The following is a 19,551-nucleotide window of genomic DNA, read 5'->3' on the forward strand; positions in this document are numbered from 1 at the left end:
ATTGTTGTGTTTGTGGCCATGAAAGTCTTGGATTCTAAGAGTTTTTCCAACATAAAAGATCTTGGGATTGTTGTATTTGTAGCCATAAAGGCTTGGACTCAATCTGAAAGGGATTTTCCCAGCCTAAAATCCTGGGATTCTTCTTTTGTAACCATTAAAGTTTAGGACTCAAATGGATTTTTCCAGTCTAAAAGATCCTGGGATTCTGTTTATAGGCATGAAAGGCTTGGACTCAATCTTAAATGGATTTTTCCAACCTAAAATCCTGGGGTTGTTATGTTTGTAACCATGAATACCTTGGACTTGATCTTAAAGGGAATTTCCTATCCTAAAATCCTGGAGTTGTGTTTGTAGCCACAAATGTCTTGGATTCAAAGAGTTTTTCCAATGTAAGAGATCCTGAAATTTTTGTGTATGTGGCCTTGAAAGTCTTGAACTTGATCTTAAATGGGTTTTCCAGCCTGAAAGGTCCTGGGATTGTTGTGTTTGTGGCCTTGAAAATCTTGGATTCAAAGGGTTTTTCCAACATAAAAGATCTTGGGATTGTTGTATTTGTAGCCATAAAGGCTTGGACTCAATCTTAAAGGCATTTTCCAACCTGAAAGATATTTTGATTGTTGTGTTTGTGGCCATGAAAGCCTTGGATTCAAAGGGTTTTTCCAGCATAAAAGATCCTGGGATTGTTGTATTTGTAGTCATGAAAGTCTTAGACTTGATCTTAAAGGGACTTTTCCATCCTAAAATCCTGGGATTGGTGTGTTTGTAGCCACAAATGTCTTGGATTCAAAGGGTTTTCACATAAAATATCCTGGGATTGTTGTGTTTGTGGCCATGAAAGCCTTGCACTCAATCTTAAATGGGTTTTTCCATCCTAAACCCCTGGGATTGCTGTGTTTGTAGGCACGAGAGTCCCCTGTTTGACTTCATTGAGAGCTGCCTGAGGAACAAGCACGAGATGGTGATTTATGAGGCTGCCTCTGCCATCATCCACCTGCCCAACTGCACTGCCAGGGAGCTGGCACCTGCTGTGTCAGGTGGGTCACAGCCCTTGTACCTCTGAAACAGCTGAAAGAAAGAAACTCAGAGAAAATCCAGCAGAATTATAGTACCCAAACCTTGATTCTCTGGTAATTTGGGGTTAAAAGTCCTTTATTGCCAAGTTAAAGGGTTTTTGGATGAGATCCCTTTTCCATCCAGAGGTTTAGATAAATGGCATTGGAGGTGATGCTTGTCTTTATCCAGCTGCAGGAATTTGGGATGAGAGGGAATCATGGTTTGGGTTGGAAGGGACCTTAAAGGTCACCCAGTGCCATGACAGGGACGCCTCCCCCTGTCCCAGTGTGCTCCAAGCCCTGTCCAATTCCAGATAAATGGCATTAGAGGTGATGTTTGTCTTTATCCAGATGCAGGATTTGGGATGGGAGGGAATCCTGGAATAGTTTGGGTTGGAATGGACCTCAAAGATCACCCAGTGCCATGACAGGGACACCTCCCCCTGTCCCAGTGTGCTCCAAGCCCTGCCCAACCCAGCCTTGGACATTTCCAGGGATGGAACAGCCACAGATTGTCTGGGGAAACTCTCCTGCAGCTGGAATATAGAACTGGAATGTGGAGACACCCGAGCCACCCCTGTTACTGGCAGTGGGATAAAAACCAGGAATTTATTTCTAATCTGTGTCCTAAATTACACATGCAGCTGCATGAATATTTAGCAGTGTGTAGCTGGAGATATGTTAGACATTCTACTCTTATGTCCTTTCTTTGAAAGAAGCCATATCTTTGGTTTTTGGTTGATTTTTGTTTTGTCTTTCCCAGTGTTGCAGCTTTTCTGCAGCTCTCCCAAGCCTGTCCTGCGCTACGCAGCCGTGAGGACCCTCAATAAAGTGAGTGCTCCAAAACCTCCAAAGAGCTTCAATCTGTGAGCTCAGAGCCAGCCAGCAGGGCCTAATGATGGCTGTGCTGCCTCAGGCAGAGCAGCTGCCCTGGCATGACTTGATTTGGAATTATTCCATGCTGGAAAATTGGGAAAAGCCAGTATGGCTTTTCTGTGCCAGCTCTCCTGGTGGGACAGAAATCTTCCCTGCATTCAGGCTGTGCTTGCTCATTTTGGGACCACAGGGATAGAACAAGCTGTAGTTTGATAATCTGTGAGCTTTCAGCTGGATATTTAATATTACAAAATCCACTTGAAGGAGATATTCTGATTTCAGAGCTGCAAAGATTTGAGACTCATACCCACGAGCTGTAACTTAAAATCCCTTTAAAACACTGCAGCTCTGCTTGCATCCAGTGCTTTGAGCTGCAGGATGCTGCACCTCCCACATCATTTTGGAATTGCTTTCCTTGCAGGTGGCCATGAAACACCCATCTGCAGTGACTGCCTGCAACCTGGACCTGGAGAACCTCATCACAGACTCCAACAGGAGCATTGCCACGCTGGCCATCACCACCCTGCTCAAGACTGGCAGCGAGAGCAGCGTGGACAGGCTCATGAAGCAGATCTCCTCCTTCGTGTCAGAAATCTCAGATGAGTTTAAGGTGTGCCCCTGGAGGCCTCTGCTCTTTCCAGCTGCAGCTTTTTCTCCCATTCTTGTTTGGTTTGAAGCTTTTCCTGTTTGTCATTGCTGTGGTGGTTTAGTCCGGCAGGGCAAAATTCAGAATTTCCTTTTTTAATTATCCTTGTATGCCTTCCTCCCACCACTCCAAGGAAGGAAAAATGTCATTTGGTGGATTCCTGGCTCCTGGGAAATATCCTGCAAATCTTGGACTTCCTTCTGGTGGTGTTAGAGAGGAGGAAGTTAAGTGAGTTTATATCGCATCAGTCTTGATGCATAGTTAGGGAACTGTGTTAATTAGGAATTTCTACCTAATTTGTAAGATTTGCAGTGACTAATCTGGTAAGAAATTGGTGCACAGTTTGGAAACTGTAAATTATTAATTTCTACCTAATTTTTAAGATTTGTATTGACTAATCTGGTAAGAAATTGGTGCATAGTTAGGAAACTGTGTTCATTATCAATTTCTACCTAATTTGTAAGATTGGTAGTGACTAATCTAGCAAGAAATTGGTGCATAGTTTAGAAACTGTATTAATTATGAATTTCTACCTAATTTGTAAGATTGGTAGTGACTAATCTGGTAAGAAATTGGTGCATAATTTGGAAACTATTAATTATGAATTTCTACCTAATTTGTAAATTTTATAGTGACTAAACTGGTAAGGAATTGGTGCATAGTTAGGAAACTGTGTTAATTATGAATGTCTACCTAATTTGTAAATTTTTTAGTGACTAATCTGGTAATAAATTCATGCATAGTTAGGAATCTGTGTTAATTAGGAATTTCTACCTAATTTGTAAGATTTGCAGTGATTAATCTGGTAAGAAATTGGTGCACAGTTTGGAAACTGTATTAATTATAAATTTCTACCTAATTTGTAAGATTTGCAGTGACTAATCTGGTAAGAAATTGGTGCACAGTTAGGAAACTGTGTTAATTATTAATTTCTACCTAATTTGTAAGTTTTATAGTGATTAAACTGGTAAGAAATTGGTGCATAGTTTGGAAACTGTTAATTATGAATTTCTACCTAATTTGTAAGATTTGCAGTGACTAATCTGGTAAGAAATTGGTGCACAGTTTGGAAACTGTATTAATTATTAATTTCTACCTAATTTGAAAATTTCATGGTGACTAAATTGGCAAGAAATTGGTGCATAGTTTGGAAACTGTATTAATTATTAATTTCTACCTAATTTGTAAATTTTATAGTGACTAATCTGGTAAGAAATTGGTGCATCGCTTGGGAACTGTGTTAATTATTAATTTCTACCTAATTTGTAAATTTTATAGTGACTAATCTGGTAAGAAATTGGTTCAGGATGGTTCAGTTGTACCTGTTACATCGAGGAGCACAGCTGTGCAAAATCAGTCTGCTTCAAGTGGTCTTGAGTCCTTGTCTTTATGAGAAAAAGTATTAGACAAGTTTGAAATTGCAGAGTTTTAATGGCAAAACATGACAAATAAAACTTGGAGAAGGAAGGGAAGGGGAGGGAGGAAGGAGAAAGAAAAGGAAGGAAGGAGAAGGAGGGGAAGGGGAAAGGAAAAAGGAAAGGAAAAAGGAGAAAGGAAAGGAAAGGCTTTGAGTTAACACATTCCATCCTAAATTCCTTTTTTTTTCGCAGAGCCAGGCTTTGCACAAACCCTGAGAATCCACCACCTGATTTTTCTCCTTGCACATGGATTTACTCACTCAGGGTGACAACCTGAGATCACAGCCTGTGTTTTTCCCAGGAAATGAGCCGTGACCCATGTCCCTGTGTGTCCCCTCAGGTCGTGGTCGTGCAGGCCATCAGTGCCCTGTGCCAGAAGTACCCTCGCAAGCACAGCGTGATGATGACCTTCCTCTCCAACATGCTCAGGGATGATGTACGTGGGGCTCCTGCTCTGGGGGGGGTTGGGCAGGGTTCTGGCACATCTGGACCTGCTGGGTGGTGGGAAGGGGCTCTTCTGTCGGTGGGTGCACAGGGAGGTGGGGCTGAGTGGTGGCAGCTCCTGCTGGGTCAGACCTGTGTGAAATGCTTGGGAATTGGTGATGCCTTGAGGGGCTCCATAGAGCAGAGGCTGGGCAGAGTTAAAGGAATAAAATTGGGATTTATTAAAGGCCTTCAATAGGTACAGAGGCTCCCTAGAGCAGAGGCTGGGCAGAGTTAAAGGAATAAAATTGGGATTTATTAAAGGCCTTCAATAGGTACAGAGGCCACCTAGAGCAGAGGCTGGACAGTGTTAAAGGAATAAAATTGGGATTTATTAAAAGCCTCAATTGATACACCTCATGCCTTGAGAGGCTACTTAGAACAGAGGCTGGACAGAGTTAAAGGAATAAAATAGGGATTTATTAAAGGTCTTCAATAGGTATAGAGGCTATCTAGAACAGAGGCTAGACAAAAATAAAGGAATAAAATAGGGATTTATTAAAGGTGTTCAATAGGTACAGAGGCTGCCTAGAACAGAGGCTAGACAAAAATAAAGGAATAAAATAGGGATGTATTAAAGGCCTTCAATAGGTACAGAGGCTCCCTAGAGCAGAGGCTGGGCAGTGTTAAAGGAATAAAATAGGGATTTATTAAAGACCTTCAATAGGTACTCCTGGTGCCTTGAGAGGCTACTTATAACAGAGGCTGGACAAAAATAAAGGAATAAAATAGGGATTTATTAAAGGTGTTCAACAGGTACAGAGGCTACCTAGAACAGAGGCTGGACAGTTAAAGGAATAAAATAGGGATTTATTAAAGGCCTTCAATAGTATACGTGGTGCCTTGAGAGGCCACCTAGAGCAGAGACTAGACAAAAATAAAGGAATAAAATAGGCCTTCAATAGGTACTCCTGATGCCTTGAGATGCTCCCTAGAACAGAAGCTAGACAGAGTTAAAAGAATAAAATAGGGATTTATTAAAGGCCTCCATGGATTCACCTTGGGCAGTACAAGAGCCCAGCCATGGCTTCACCCAGGATGGACTCCTGGTCATGAGTTTTCACACTTTTACAAGTTTTGGTCCATTTCCATATTGGGTTCATTGGCCAATTCCAGCTCCAGGTTCTGCAGTCCCATCCTCCCAGATTGCTCTCCTCCATTCCCTGCTGTTTGCACTTTTGGGGCCTGAAGCTGCCCAAAACCCAAGGGGCTGGAAAAGGATTGCTCTGTCTGACTGGGCTGTGAGGAGAGCTTGCTGGCACTTTATAGGAAGTTCAGAGTTACACATAATGCAGCGCAGAATCTGGAAAACATGAAATATAAAACCTAAAGCATCACTCCTTGGGCAGTCAGAACCCTCCAAGGGGCTACACCCAAGATGGATGATGGTCACACTTACAAGTTTGGTCCATTTACATTTCAGGGGTTAATCCTCCAATTACAGCTTCAGGTAATGAAGTTTGCAATAAAAGTCAGTTTTATTTGTACTTTTTGGGGCCTGAGGCTGTAGGGTGTCTATTGAAAGCGAAGGGAGACGACCCATCCTTTGATCAGCATCGAACTCCGATTTATTGATTCCACTTACACACTTTTATAGTGGTGTTAATTAAGCTCATACAGATTGCAAAACCCGAGCTCATCATAGGTTACAGATTAAACACTAACCCCTCCTTTTGTTTTCAATACCTGTGGTTTGTTTATTGAAACCAAGATTTGTGTTCTCACCCTGATATGAATGGTTCTCAAAACCTCCATGTCTGTTACTTTTACTTTCCCAAAACAGCCAAGGACAAGATATTTACTTGTTATTAAAAACAACCTGAGAACTTCTGCTGTTTACAGAGACGTGCCTGATAAACAGGCTGTGAGAATGAGCTGCTTACAGCAGCCTTTTACTTTTCCATCAGCTGTATATTTTCATGGCCTTTTTTCCTTCAAGCCACGTCTGAGCAAAATTCTCCAACAGGTGTCGTTGAGTTTCAGGCCTTGAGGGATTGTTTTGGCTGGCCAAAATGTGAGGACAGTAACTAACACTCTGGATGGAGTTTGGAGTTGTACTGTTAGCATTCAAAACCACATAATCACAGGGATTATATGCTGTGCTTTTTATTAAGAGCTCTGGGAATCGGGGGATATTCAACCCAAATCTGACTCCGACCACACATCCCAAATGATCATGTTTTATACTCTATCATTACAGAACTTTCATGTTAATTATTAAACTTATATTGTTCTATTGTATACATAAATTTAGCCCCTCTCTGAATTTCCAACATAGTTTCTCACTATTCTTCTTATGGTTATATAATAATTACATTTAATTACTAAACAATCATCACATCTAACAATTATATCATTTATCACATTGCCTGCGCAGGTGCAGTTGATCTGGGAAAGCACAAAGCCGAACATTTTAGATTCTGTCTTTAACTTTTTCCAGGGTTCCACTATCAGTACCCTAAAGCAGGGTTTGAAAACCATGAAAGCTAGAATCCTAATGCTGAGGATGCTCACAGGGCTGGGAATGCCCTGTGAGGACATCCAGTCCATTTTCCCGCCCCAGTTCATACAAATGATTGTTTTCTCCATGGGAAGCAGTCCGTGAAGCATGAAGGAGCTGAGCATGGCTCCAACCCAAGCTCAGTGTCCCCCATGTCCCTTTGCAGGGTGGCTTTGAGTACAAGAGAGCCATCGTGGACTGCATCATCAGCATCATCGAGGAGAACCCCGAGAGCAAGGAGGCAGGGCTGGCTCACCTGTGCGAGTTCATCGAGGACTGCGAGCACACCGTGCTGGCCACCAAGATCCTGCACCTGCTGGGCAAGGAGGGGCCCAGGACCCCCTGCCCCTCCAAGTACATCCGCTTCATCTTCAACAGGGTGGTGCTGGAGAACGAGGCTGTCAGGGCTGGTGAGTGCAGCTGCAGGCCTGCAGGTCTGGCTCCTTGCCTTTCCTCCAACTGGAAAGGAAATGGGAGATAATTGTAGTAAGGTTGTCTTGGTTTTAGGGCAAATTTGGGAGAAATTCCAAAGGGGTTTCTCAAAAATGCCTTTGAGAGAGGGCAGTGAGTCTGTCAGGGCTGGTGAGTGCAGCTCCAGGCATGGAATTCTGACTCCTTGCCTTTTCCTCAACCTGGAAATGAAATTGGAGATAATTGTACTAAGGTGTCCTGGTTTAGGGTACATTTGGGGGGCATTCCAGAGGGGTTTCCCCAAAGGGGTTTCTCTAGAAAGCAGATTCAAGCAGCCCCACACCGTGCTGGCCACCAAGATCCTGAACCTGTGGGATAAAGAGGGCCCCAGGGTGGTGCTGGACAATGAGGCTGTGAGAATTCCAAGCTTAGAATTCTGCCTCCTTGCCTTTTCCTCAAACTGGAAATGAAATTCAAGATAATTGTAGTAAGGTGTCTTGGTTTTAGGGCAAATTTGGGAGAAATTCCAAAAAGGGTTCTCAAAAACCCCTTTGAGAGAGGGGAGCGAGCCTGTGAGGGCTGTGAAAATTCCAGACCTGCAGTTCTGGCTCGTTGCCTTTTCCTCAAAGTGGAAGTGAAATTTGAGATAATTGTAGTAAGGTGTCCTGGTTTAGAGTAAATCTGGGAGAAAACCTTCAAAGGGGTTCCTCAAAAACCCCTTTGAGAGAGGAGAACGAGGCTGTCAGGGCTGGTGAGTGCAGCTCCAGGCATGGAATTCTGGCTCTTTGCCTTTTTGTTAGAATCCCACATGCAAAGAACTCTCAGAACTTGGGCTGTAAGCCAAAGCTTAGAATTAAACACAAGATTTGATCTGAGATCTTAAAAAAAACTTCCAAACTTAAGTGCTAAAAGCGAGAATGTGGATTTATAGTTTAGAGCAGATATGTGTTAAACTAAGTAAAGTTTAGAGTTTAAAGGCTAAGATATAAAAAATAAAAGTAGTTACAGAGATAAGGAGTTTAAAATGCTGTACTGTAAGTTTGTGTGTTGTAACATAATTAACTAAAAAAGCTTACACTATAACAAATCCATAAAACAAAATACTTAAAGATTAAGTCAAAACCATAAATATCCTTATTAACAGTGTTTTATTAGTCAGTAGATCCTTAAAAAGAATCTTGTAGCCTTCTAAACCATACTATAACAATATAAACCAAATTCACCCTTCCTACCTATGTAAAAAATAAACCACATCATCAAAAACAATTCAAAAATCCCATCTCAAATTCCTTCCAAAGTAAATTATCACCTTTTCCTCAACCTGGAAATGAAATTTGAGATAATTGTAGTAGGGAGTGTCCTGGTTTAGGGCAAATTTGGGAGAAAACCTTCAAAGGGGTTTCCTAGACAGCAGATTGAAGCTGGTTTCCAGAGCTGTTGTGCTGATCTTGATCACAGAACTATTTCCATGTGGAAATACAGGAATAGTTGAGCCTTTCCCCATCACTGAAAGTTTTCTGGTGTGGAAGAGCTGTGTCAATTGGAAATTGAGGGCTGTGAGGATGAGTCTGTGCAGAACTTGGGCTGCTCTGACCCTCCCTGTTCTCTCTGCAGCTGCCGTCAGTGCTCTGGCCAAGTTTGGGGCCCAGAATGAGAATCTGCTCCCCAGCATCCTGGTGCTGCTGCAGAGGTCAGTGGGGCTGGGGGGACACTGGTGGCTGCAATCAGGGTGACAGCAGCTGGGCTGGCACTGGGGGGACACTGATGGCTGCAAACACTGTCACAGCAGCTGGGCTGGCACTGGGGGACACTGATGGCTGCAAACACTGTCACAGCAGCTGGGCTGGCACTGGGGGGACACTGATGGCTGCAAACACTGTCACAGCAGCTGGGCTGGCACTGGGGGACACTGATGGCTGCACACAATGTCCCAGCAGCTGGGCTGGCACTGGGGGGACACTCTGGTGGCAGCAAACAGGGTGACAGCAGCTGGGCTGGCACTGGGGGGACACTCTGGTGGCAGCAAACAGGGTGACAGCAGCTGGGCTGGCACTGGGGGGACACTCTGGTGGCAGCAAACAGGGTGACAACAGCTGGGCTGGCACTGGGGGACACTGATGGCTGCAATCAGGGTGACAACAGCTGGGCTGGCACTGGGGGACACTGATGGCTGCAAACAGGGTGACAGCAGCTGGGCTGGCACTGGGGGACACTGATGGCTGCAAACACTGTCACAGCAGCTGGGCTGGCACTGGGGGACACTGATGGCTGCAAACAGGGTGACAGCAGCTGGGCTGGCACTGGGGGACACTGATGGCTGCAATCAGGGTGACAACAGCTGGGCTGGCACTGGGGGACACTGATGGCTGCAAACAGGGTGACAACAGCTGGGCTGGCACTGGGGGACACTCTGGTGGCAGCAAACACTGTCACAGCAGCTGGGCTGGCACTGGGGGGACACTGATGGCTGCACACAATGTCCCAGCAGCTGGGCTGGCACTAGGGGGACACTGATGGCTGCAAACAGGGTGACAACAGCTGGGCTGGCACTGGGGGGACGCACTGGTGGCTGCACACAATGTCCCAGCAGCTGGGCTGGCACTAGGGGGACACTGATGGCTGCAAACAGGGTGACAACAGCTGGGCTGGCACTGAGGGACACTGGTGGCTGCACACAATGTCCCAGCAGCTGGGCTGGCACTGAGGGACACTGGTGGCTGCACACAATGTCCCAGCAGCTGGGCTGGCACTGAGGGACACTGGTGGCTGCACACAATGTCCCAGCAGCTGGGCTGGCACTGGGGGACACTGGTGGCTGCACACAATGTCCCAGCAGCTGGGCTGGCACTGAGGGACACTGGTGGCTGCACACAATGTCCCAGCAGCTGGGCTGGCACTGAGGGACACTGGTGGCTGCACACAATGTCCCAGCAGCTGGGCTGGCTCTGGGGCTGGCAGTCCCAGCTGGGGAGTGGGAAATGATTCTGTCACCTCTCCTGTGTGGCTGGGGCAGCAGAGCACTGCTGGAGGGAGGGGGATGGAAGGAAGGGGCACAGGGAAGTGAAGGATGGGATCAGCCATGGAAACACGGGATGTAATTTGGTCTGAGGACATTGCTCTGGGGTAATAAATCATAAAGTCATTGACTGCCTTGGGTTGGAAGAGCTTAAATTCATCCAGTGCCACCCCTGCCTCTGTGCCAGGGTGCTCCAAGCCCCATCCAGCCTGGCCTTGGATCTTCCAAGCCCTCCCCATCCTCACATCCAGCCTAAATCTCTTTTAGTGAGGAATTTCTTCCTCACATCCAGCCTAAATCTCTTTTAGTGAGGAATTTCTTCCTCACATCCAGCCTAAATCTCTTTTAGTGAGGAATTTCTTCTTCACATCCAACCTAAATCTCTTTTAGTGAGGAATTTCTTCCTCACATCCAACCTAAATCTCTCTCTTTTAGTTTGGAGTTGTTCCCCCTTGTCCTATCAGTATCTGCCCATATAAAAAGTCACCTTCCCTCTACAGACCCTTTCTGCACCTGAGCATTTTTAACAGCCCTTGAAGCAAGAGAATTCCTGTCCAGGTTAGCCAGGAAACATTTGTGTTTCCAGAGCTGGGTGTTCCCATGTCACACGTTCATGTTTCTTTTCAAGCCATGTGGTGTTAATGATTTAATTGAAATTACCCCAACTCCTGTGGTGTACAAAGACATTTTTGCACAATTTGAAAGTCCCTGGAGGGAGCTCTGGCTGTCCCTGCAGTATCAAAGGCAGTTTTTGGCAGTGCCATTTTTAGCTCAGCTCTCTGGCCAGGGCTGACCTTGTCCCCTTGTCCCCACACAGGTGCATGATGGACAGCGACGACGAGGTCAGGGACAGGGCCACGTTCTACCTGAATGTGCTGCAGCAGAGGCAGCTGGCCCTGAACGCTGCCTACATCTTCAATGGTCAGTGGAGACAGGAAACCACTCAGAGCTGCTCATTCACAGGTTTTTTCTGGCCTCTGCTTGTGCTGAGAGTGGGAGATTTAGCGATCTAAACCTGTCCAGCCTGGCCTTGGACACTCCCAGGGACCCAGGGGCAGCCACAGCTGCTCTGGGAATCCTAAATAATCTCAATCTGGGAAGCAAGGTCTGGGAAATGCAGCCAGGAGTGCGACCTGGCCTTTCATTTCTTGGTTTTTGCTCCATCTTTTCCCAATCCAAAACAAGGATTGTCGCAGACATTTTTTCACAGAAATCCTTTCTTTGGGATCTGTGTATTTTCTGGGAAGCAAAGGCCCCAGAAAGAGAATGTAAACAATTGTTATCAGCTGCTGTAGGATGCAATAAGATGCACCTGTGATTGATTAATTCATGTTCCATGTTTATAATTAAAAGCCAATCACAGGAGCAAGCTGGGGACAGAGTCCCTACACACAGAACTTTGTTACAGATTCTTTTCTATTCCATTCTTAGCTTAGCAGCTTCTGCAACCTCTCTCTTTATTCTTATTAGTATAGTTATAATGTATTATATATCATATATCAATAAATCCAACCTTCTGATCAAGAAACAAGATTCTCATCCTTCTCTCACCTCAGCGACCTCATAAGGTCGCTGTAATAAAGGATGAGAATTTGTTATAAAAACATTTTATGTCTGTGATTGAAAATTCACGTGAGCAGAGGATTTAATTAATCCGTGTAAAATTGTTGGGAATGAACTGTTTAGACTTGGCAACTCTGTGTCATCTTCAGAGCAGCTTTTTTCCTGCTTTGCCTGTTTTGTGTTTGCTGTGGGTCAGCAGTGCTGGGGCTGTTCCAGCTCTCAAAACTGATTTTATTCTGCCTTTCTGCTCTGCAGGGCTGACAGTGTCTGTTCCTGGCATGGAGAAGGCCCTGCACCAGTACACCCTGGAGCCCTCAGAGAAACCCTTTGACATGAAAGCAGTTCCCCTGGCCACAGCCCCCATCCTGGAGCAGAAAGCAGGTAAATCCCAGACTGGTGGAAATGGGCTGAGGCAGAGCTCAGAGCCCTGGGGCTGCTGATCTGTTAGCAGGGACAAGTCTGTGCATAATCTGCATTTATTGGTTCTCAGCCTTTGGAAAAGCCACTCCAGGAGCTCCCAGCCACTTCTCTGGCTTTCTTCCACGTCCTTGCACAACTCTTGAGCATCTTCACTTACCCCAACCAACTTTGGAGTTATTTTTATCTCCCCTTTCCTCCTTTAATTTTTTTGCTGGCTTTTCTGGGCTAAGGTGTGATTTATTCCAGGGCTAAGGTGTGGTTTATTCCAGGGCTAAGATGTGATTTATTCCTTATAACTCATCCTTACTTTCTCTACTTTCAATCCAGTATTTCCACACCAAATAAAAAGATATTTCAGTGTGTGAGGAGCCAGGCTGGCAGTGGTTTGCAGCAGAATGTTAGAAACATACAGGGAGTGTAATAAATGTAAGGAGGATAATGTAAGGAATATTTAGTGGAGATTTAATGGCATTTAAATCTCGTGCATGGTTTAGTTGAGACAGAGCACAAAGGCTTTGCTCTTTTTCTCCACAGAGATTGCCCTGGTGACCAGCAAACCTGAGAAAGTGGCTCCTTCACGCCAGGATATCTTTCAAGGTAGGAGAGATCTGAGGCTGTCCAGAGATCCAGCAGAGCTGCAGAGGGACTGGGGACACTGCAGGGACAGCACCCAGGGAATGGCTCCCACTGCCAGAGGGCAGCCATGGGTGGCATCTTGGCAATGAGCAATTCCTGCCTGGGCTGGCATTGCCAGAGCAGCTGGGGCTGCCCCTGATCCCTGCAGTGCCCAAGGCCAGGCTGGAGCAGCCTGGGATGGTGGGACTGGAATGGGATGGGCTTGAAGGGCCCTTCCCACCCAAACCATTCTGGGATTTGGGACACTCAGAATCCATCCCCAGGGATTTTTATGGAAGTTGGGGATGGCAAAGGGAAGGGAGACCCTTCCTGGAGTGCTGAGGTTCCCAGTGAAGCCCCCAGATCCCAAAATTCCTTCCTAGAGAGGAGTTGGGGTGGGGATGGATCCAATGGCAGGCTGGGAGAGCTGGGAATGGAGGGAATTCCCTGGAGAGGGAGCCTGGGGTGGGATTTTGGGAAGGGATTCCCAGAGCAGCTGGGGCTGCCCCTGAGCCCTGTGATGGCCAAGGTTGGACAGTGGGAGGTGTCCAGGGAGTGGAACTGAATTATCCTCAATGTCCCTTCCCACCCAAACCATCCTGGGATTCCCTGAAGTGCTGGATGAGGGCAGGATCAGAGCCTGTCCCTGCTGATCTCTTTTCCTTCCTGCACAGAACAACTGGCAGCCATCCCAGAGTTTAAGGGCCTGGGTCCATTGTTCAAATCCTCAGAGCCAGTGCAGCTCACAGAAGCAGAAACAGAATATTTTGTTCGCTGCATCAAACACGTGTTCCCAGCCCACATCGTTTTCCAGGTGAGAGAATCCATCCCCTTCTCCCAGGATTTGACAGAATTGATCAGAACACAGAGAATTTGCTGCATGCCATGGAGGATTTTGGCTGATTGGTGTGGGGAGGTGTGACAGTATTCACAGGGGTCTGAGGATGAGGGAAGAGATGAGGATCTGACTCCATGTTTCAGAAGGCTGATTTATTATTTTATGATATATATTTTATTAAAACTACATTAAAAGAATAGAAGAAAGGATTTCATCAGAAGGCTGGCTAAGGATAGAAAAAGAAAGAATGATAACAAAGGGTTGTGTCTCAGACAGAGAGTCTGAGCCAGCTGACTGTGATTGGCCATTAATTAGAAACAACCACATGAGCCCAATCCCAGGTGCACCTGTTGCATTCCACAGCAGCAGACAATCATTGCTCACATTTTGTTCCTGAGGCCTCTCAGCTTCTCAGGAGGAAAAATCCTAAGGAAAGGATTTTTCATAAAACATATCTGTGACAGGGGGGAACTCTGCGTGAGGAAATGTTTGCAAATCCTTTTCCCTGTGTTTGCTGCTGCAGTTTGACTGCACCAACACCTTGAATGATCAGCTCCTGGAGAGAGTGACAGTGCAGATGGAGCCGTCAGAGGGGTATGATGTGATCTGCTGCATCCCAGCTCCCAGCCTGGCCTACAACCAGCCTGCCATGTGCTACACCCTGGTCAGCATCCCCCAGGATGACCCCACTGCAGGTGAGACGTTGGGCCCCACACATCCCTCACATGGAGCTTTGGGGAGTGCCAGGAGCGGGGATTGGTTCATCCTGAGGTCCTTGGATTTTTCTTTTTTCTGTGTGTGGTGGTTTTGGTTTGAACTGGGTGGAAATACAAATTTTGTGTAGTGGTTTTGGTTTGTTAATTTGAGATTTCGTTAATTTTGAGATTTTTTTGGTTAGTGTATTAAAGAGTATGGTGGGTTTTGGTGTTGGCTGTTAGGATGAAGGTAAAGCAGGTTCAAAACTTTAAAAGGGTATAAATAAAAATGTATTAACAGTAACTAAAAGAAAGTGTAATAAGAATTAGAATAAAACTTTATGAACACTTTTTTACATGTACAACTTCTCAGTAGTTCCACAAACTCTGTGTTACACAAATTCTTTTACATCACTCCCATAAATACCTCCCATACAAAATCACCACACTGTGCTGCTTTTTAGCAAAAGAATTTTTATAAATAATCATTTAGGAAAATAATTTTATAAATAATCAGTTATAATATTCTATAATTTTTGTTATTATTTGATTATTTTATAAATAATTATCCTCCTTTTTCGAGGATTAAACATGGGTTGTTAAAGAGCATTGCAGAGCATGCAGGTAATGGAAATTTGGATTTATGGCCTGGAATCAGTGAAAGGAACACATTTAGAACCTTGGATGTTTTGTAGTGTTTAAGAACAGAACCACTGAAAGGAAAATGCAGATAGAATAAAAATATTCCTAATTTGAGACTTTATTTAATGGACTAATTAAATTTTCCCTCCCTTTAGAGAATCAGAAACTACTACAAAATATAGGAATATTTTGTATTATCTTGGATGTGAAACTCCTCTCTATTTTCTTAATCTCCTTTAAACACCACTGGGTTTTTAACATGACTTATTATTTAACATGAGTTATTTAACGTGACTTATCAGTGGAATGGATTTTTAAGTTATTTTAATACCAGGGAAGATTAGAACTAATCTGAATTTGGAATACTGTGGGTTTGGATGCTATTCCATTTGTCAGAAATCCTCATGGAATTTTCCCTGGTGGCTGCTGCTGGATTTCATGGCAGCATTTGGCATCAGTGATTTGTTACCCCTGGAACTCTCCCGAGCTCCTCCTTTGGCCTTTATGTTAAAATCAAAGGGAAAAATGATCTTAAAGTGCTTTGTCCTGGCCACATGTGTATTGCTGGGGCAAACCTGATGGGTTTAGCAGTCTGGTTTTGGGAAGAGAGGGATGTTCCCCATTTACCCAAGTTTTCTCTCCCCAGTGGCCTGCACCTTCAGCTGCACCATGAAGTTCACGGTGCGGGACTGCGACCCCAGCACGGGGGTGCCAGAGGAGGATGGCTATGAGGATGAGTATGTGGTGAGTCCAGCATCTGTTCCCTGTTCCCCATTCTCACTCCTTTGGGAGAAATGTCACCATTGGGTCAGGTTTCCTCTCAATCCTGAAGTCATTCAGTGTGCCTGAAACAGCAAAATTCTGTGAAATGTCATTTTTAGATCCTTCCCCAAAGCTTCATTGCTGTCAAAGTCTTAGTGTCTTGTGGAATGGAATTTGTGGGGGACAGAGAGGAGGGAAGGAAGAAATAACTTCCATTGTGTGTTTTCAGAGTTGTGCTGCAATATTCCACCCCAAACATTTGGATTTTTGTTAATTAATGATAGAGATACAGTCAGATTTCAGGAAGTATTGGAGGAAATAATCTCTGGGGAGAGCTGGGAATGTTCCCTGGAGCAGGGAGGGATCCAGGGAGAGCTGGGAATGTTCCCCTGGAGCAGGGAGGGATCCAGGGAGAGCTCCCAGCACATGGCAGGGACTGCAGGGGCTCCAGCAGAGCTGCAGAGGGACTGGGGACAAGGCCTGCAGGGACAGCACCCAGGGAATGGCTCCCACTGCCAGAGGGCAGCCATGGGTGGCATCTTGCCCCTGATCCCTGCAGGGCCCAAGGCCAGGCTGGAGCAGCCTGGGACAGTGGGAGGTGTCCCTGCCATGGCAGGGGTGGCACTGGATCATCCTCAAGACCCTTCCAACCCACACCATCCTGGAATTCCATGGATTCTGAGGAATTCTCTCCATGCAAGAAGCCCAGGAGGGGCTGTAAAGGCTTTGACCCAAGTGATGGCCTCATTTTCTGCTCTCCTTTAGAGAGAGAGAGAGTCTCACAGATGTTTTGTTAGAAAATTTTTAAGCATTACAGATTAATAAATAAATACTATTTACTTTTTCATATAAATGCTATTTTCCCTTTTAAAGAAATATTGCTTCCCCATAAATAACCATAAATACTATTTCCCCTCTTTTTAGAAGCTAGTATGATATGGTTCTCCTGGAATTAAAGCCAGGCATTGTCTTGGCAAAGTGCTGTGGGCTCTTTTTCCCTTTCCAAGGTGAGGATTATTTCCATAACTGAAATATTTCCCTTTTTTTTTCCCTCCCAGCTGGAAGACTTGGAGGTGACAGTGTCTGACCATCTCCAGAAGGTTCTAAAGCCCAACTTTGCAGCTGCCTGGGAGGAGGTGGGAGATGACTTTGAGAAAGAAGAAACCTTTGCCCTCAGCTCCATCAAAACCCTGGATGGTGAGATAATCCCCCATTTGTTGATCACCCAGCTGCCAGGCTGGGGTTTGATTTAGTGTGATAAATAAATAATTCCCTGGAATGCTTTTCTTCTTCCATCCCTGAATGCAGAAGCTGTCAATAACATCATCAAGTTCCTGGGCATGCAGCCCTGTGAGAGGTCAGATAAAGTGCCAGAAAACAAAAATTCTCACACCCTCTACTTGGCTGGTAAGTGTTCCTGCTGCTGAATTCCATGTTCCCGTGTCCCCATGGGTTTTTCTGATGAAGGGAAATGGTTTAGGAGACCCTGCTGATATTTGGGGAGTTTTTCCTCTGTAAAAGAGGATTTTTCTCTGAGGTGACCCAGAGTGTTGAATGCAGCTGGTCCTAACTTGGAGATCTCTGTCTTGGATGTGCTCAGGCCAAGCTCTGGGAATGGGGGAATTCCACCTGTGGGAATGGGGGAGAATCTCTGATTGGGGAGCTTCCAGAGCACACAGGATTTAACCCCTTAATGCCTGAGCTGATCTCAGAAGGGTGATTATGGGAGTGTCTTGTTCTTAAGTTCCTGTAGCTAAAGACACATCCTGAGCTGCCCTGCAGCACCCACAACTTCTCCTGAATCATGGGATGGTTTAGGTGGGAAAAACCCTCTGCAACCATTCCCAGCACTGCCAGGGCACCACTGACCCTGTCCCCAGGTGCCACAATCACAGGGCTTTAAAATCTCTCCAGGAATGGGGACCCCACCCCTGTGCCAGGGCTGCACAGCCCTTTCCATGAAGGAATTGTCCCTAAAATCCACCCTGAGCTGCCCTGGCCCATCCCTCTGCTGCTGTCCCTGTTCCCCAGCTGTGCCCTCCTGGCAGGGACTTGTGCAGAGCCACCAGGGCCCCTGAGCCTCCTCTGCTCCAGGCTCATTCCCTGCCCAGCTCCCTCAGCCCTGCTGGGGCTCCATTCCCTGCCCAGCTCCCTCAGCCCCTCCTGGTTCTCCAGACCCTTCCCAGCTCCCTCAGCCCCTCCTGGTTCCCCAGACCCTTCCCAGCTCCCTCAGCCCCTCCTGGTTCTCCAGACCCTTCCCAGCTCCCTCAGCCTCTCCAGACCCTTCCCAGCTCCATTCCCTGGACCCTCTCCAGCCTCTCCAGGTCTGTCCTGCCCAGAGCTGTCCCCAGGGTGTCCCTCAGGCTGTGCCCACACTGGGGCTGGCACAGCCCAGGTGCCATTGGCCTCTTGCCCACCTGGGGACATGCAGCCCCTGTCACCAGCACCCCAGGGCCTGTCCCAGCTCTCCAAGCTGGAGCTCTCCATGGGATGTGACCCACAGAACCCGGCTGAAGACCAAACCTGCCCTGCCCTGGCTCAGGAGTGGATCCTGAGCCTCTCCCAAGTGACCTGTCCGTGTTGCTCTGTCCCAGGTGTGTACAGAGGTGGCTGTGACGTGCTGGTCAGGTCCAGGCTGGCCCTTGGGGACGGTGTGACCATGCAGGTGACAGTCAGGAGCAAGGACGAGACGTCCGTCGATGTCATCCTGGCCTCGGTGGGCTGAGGGTCCCCCTGAGCTCCTGGGGCTGCCCCTCTGTCCTGCTGTCCTTCTGCATGGGGTTTTTATTCCTCCATTTGGGAACTCTTTTCTATGCTGTCCATTAGTGGCTGGCTGGTACTGAGCCATTCCCGTGTCCCTTCCCTCCTTGTCACACCATTCCCACCTGACTTATGGCATCTCAGCCGGGGAAGAGAAAAGATGTGAGAAAACAGAATCAGATTTTTGTCAAAATTGCTTTTTATTAACAGAAAATAAACACTGGTTCGAGTGGTGGAATTCATATGAATTACTGTTAATAAAATAGAATTTTTTTTGTTCTAATTCTGTCTGCTCCAGTACAGAAAAAATATCCCATAAGCAAAAACCCCTTATTCCTAAAGGGATGCTATTAAATTCCCAACATAAACAGTTAAAAACCACCCCACACCTCCAAATTTGCAGTATTTTTGTGACTGTCTCTTCTTCCACACAGAAAAATCGATGTACAGAGAGAGATTAAACTCCATCTCTTGAGGCAGATTCAGTTCTCTGAGCTTTATGTCAGGTAATAACCAAACCTCAGGGCAGCCTTTTCCTGGGTTCAAACTGGGAAAAATCCCACATGGAGAACTGGGAAGGGAAGGGGATGGAGGGATTTGTGAGGGAACTCCTCCTCTCCCTGCTGATGAAGAGGTTGTTCCTTCCCAAGTCAGGCTGATGAAGGAAGTAAGAAATTCTGATTTCTTGTTGATTTAAACTGTGCTGAGTTCAGCTGGGCAAGAAGGGGAGTGCAGGGCTGGAGGAGCTGTCAGAATCCTGCTTTCCCCCTCATTTTTCCAGCTCCGAGGATTTCACTCAGGTTGGCAGCCCAGGATGAGGGTGTGAGCACAGTGCTGGATTGGGGAGAGAAAAT

The 19,551-nt window shown here is 46.2% G+C and overlaps 1 protein-coding gene across 1 annotated transcript in view; it reads left to right on the plus strand.

Annotated features, from left to right (window-relative positions):
- Positions 1-18,980, plus strand: part of COPG2 (COPI coat complex subunit gamma 2) — a 30,711-nt gene extending 11,731 nt beyond the window's left edge. Inside the window, exons 10-24 of the mRNA XM_054293654.1 lie at positions 901-1,034; positions 1,816-1,883; positions 2,350-2,538; positions 4,333-4,428; positions 7,142-7,385; positions 9,001-9,076; positions 11,220-11,323; positions 12,221-12,346; positions 12,920-12,982; positions 13,675-13,814; positions 14,362-14,533; positions 15,822-15,919; positions 16,996-17,134; positions 17,246-17,344; positions 18,532-18,980. Coding sequence (XP_054149629.1) covers positions 901-1,034; positions 1,816-1,883; positions 2,350-2,538; positions 4,333-4,428; positions 7,142-7,385; positions 9,001-9,076; positions 11,220-11,323; positions 12,221-12,346; positions 12,920-12,982; positions 13,675-13,814; positions 14,362-14,533; positions 15,822-15,919; positions 16,996-17,134; positions 17,246-17,344; positions 18,532-18,662 — 1,879 coding nt within the window. The 3' untranslated portion in view covers positions 18,663-18,980. The remainder of the gene's footprint in view (positions 1-900; positions 1,035-1,815; positions 1,884-2,349; positions 2,539-4,332; positions 4,429-7,141; positions 7,386-9,000; positions 9,077-11,219; positions 11,324-12,220; positions 12,347-12,919; positions 12,983-13,674; positions 13,815-14,361; positions 14,534-15,821; positions 15,920-16,995; positions 17,135-17,245; positions 17,345-18,531) is intronic.
- The last annotated feature ends 571 nt before the right edge of the window (positions 18,981-19,551 follow it).

This window comes from Melozone crissalis, unplaced genomic scaffold (assembly GCF_028551555.1).
Source record: "Melozone crissalis strain CALT ecotype California unplaced genomic scaffold, PUWL_Pcris_2 ptg000176l_1, whole genome shotgun sequence".
NCBI lineage: Eukaryota > Metazoa > Chordata > Aves > Passeriformes > Passerellidae > Melozone > Melozone crissalis.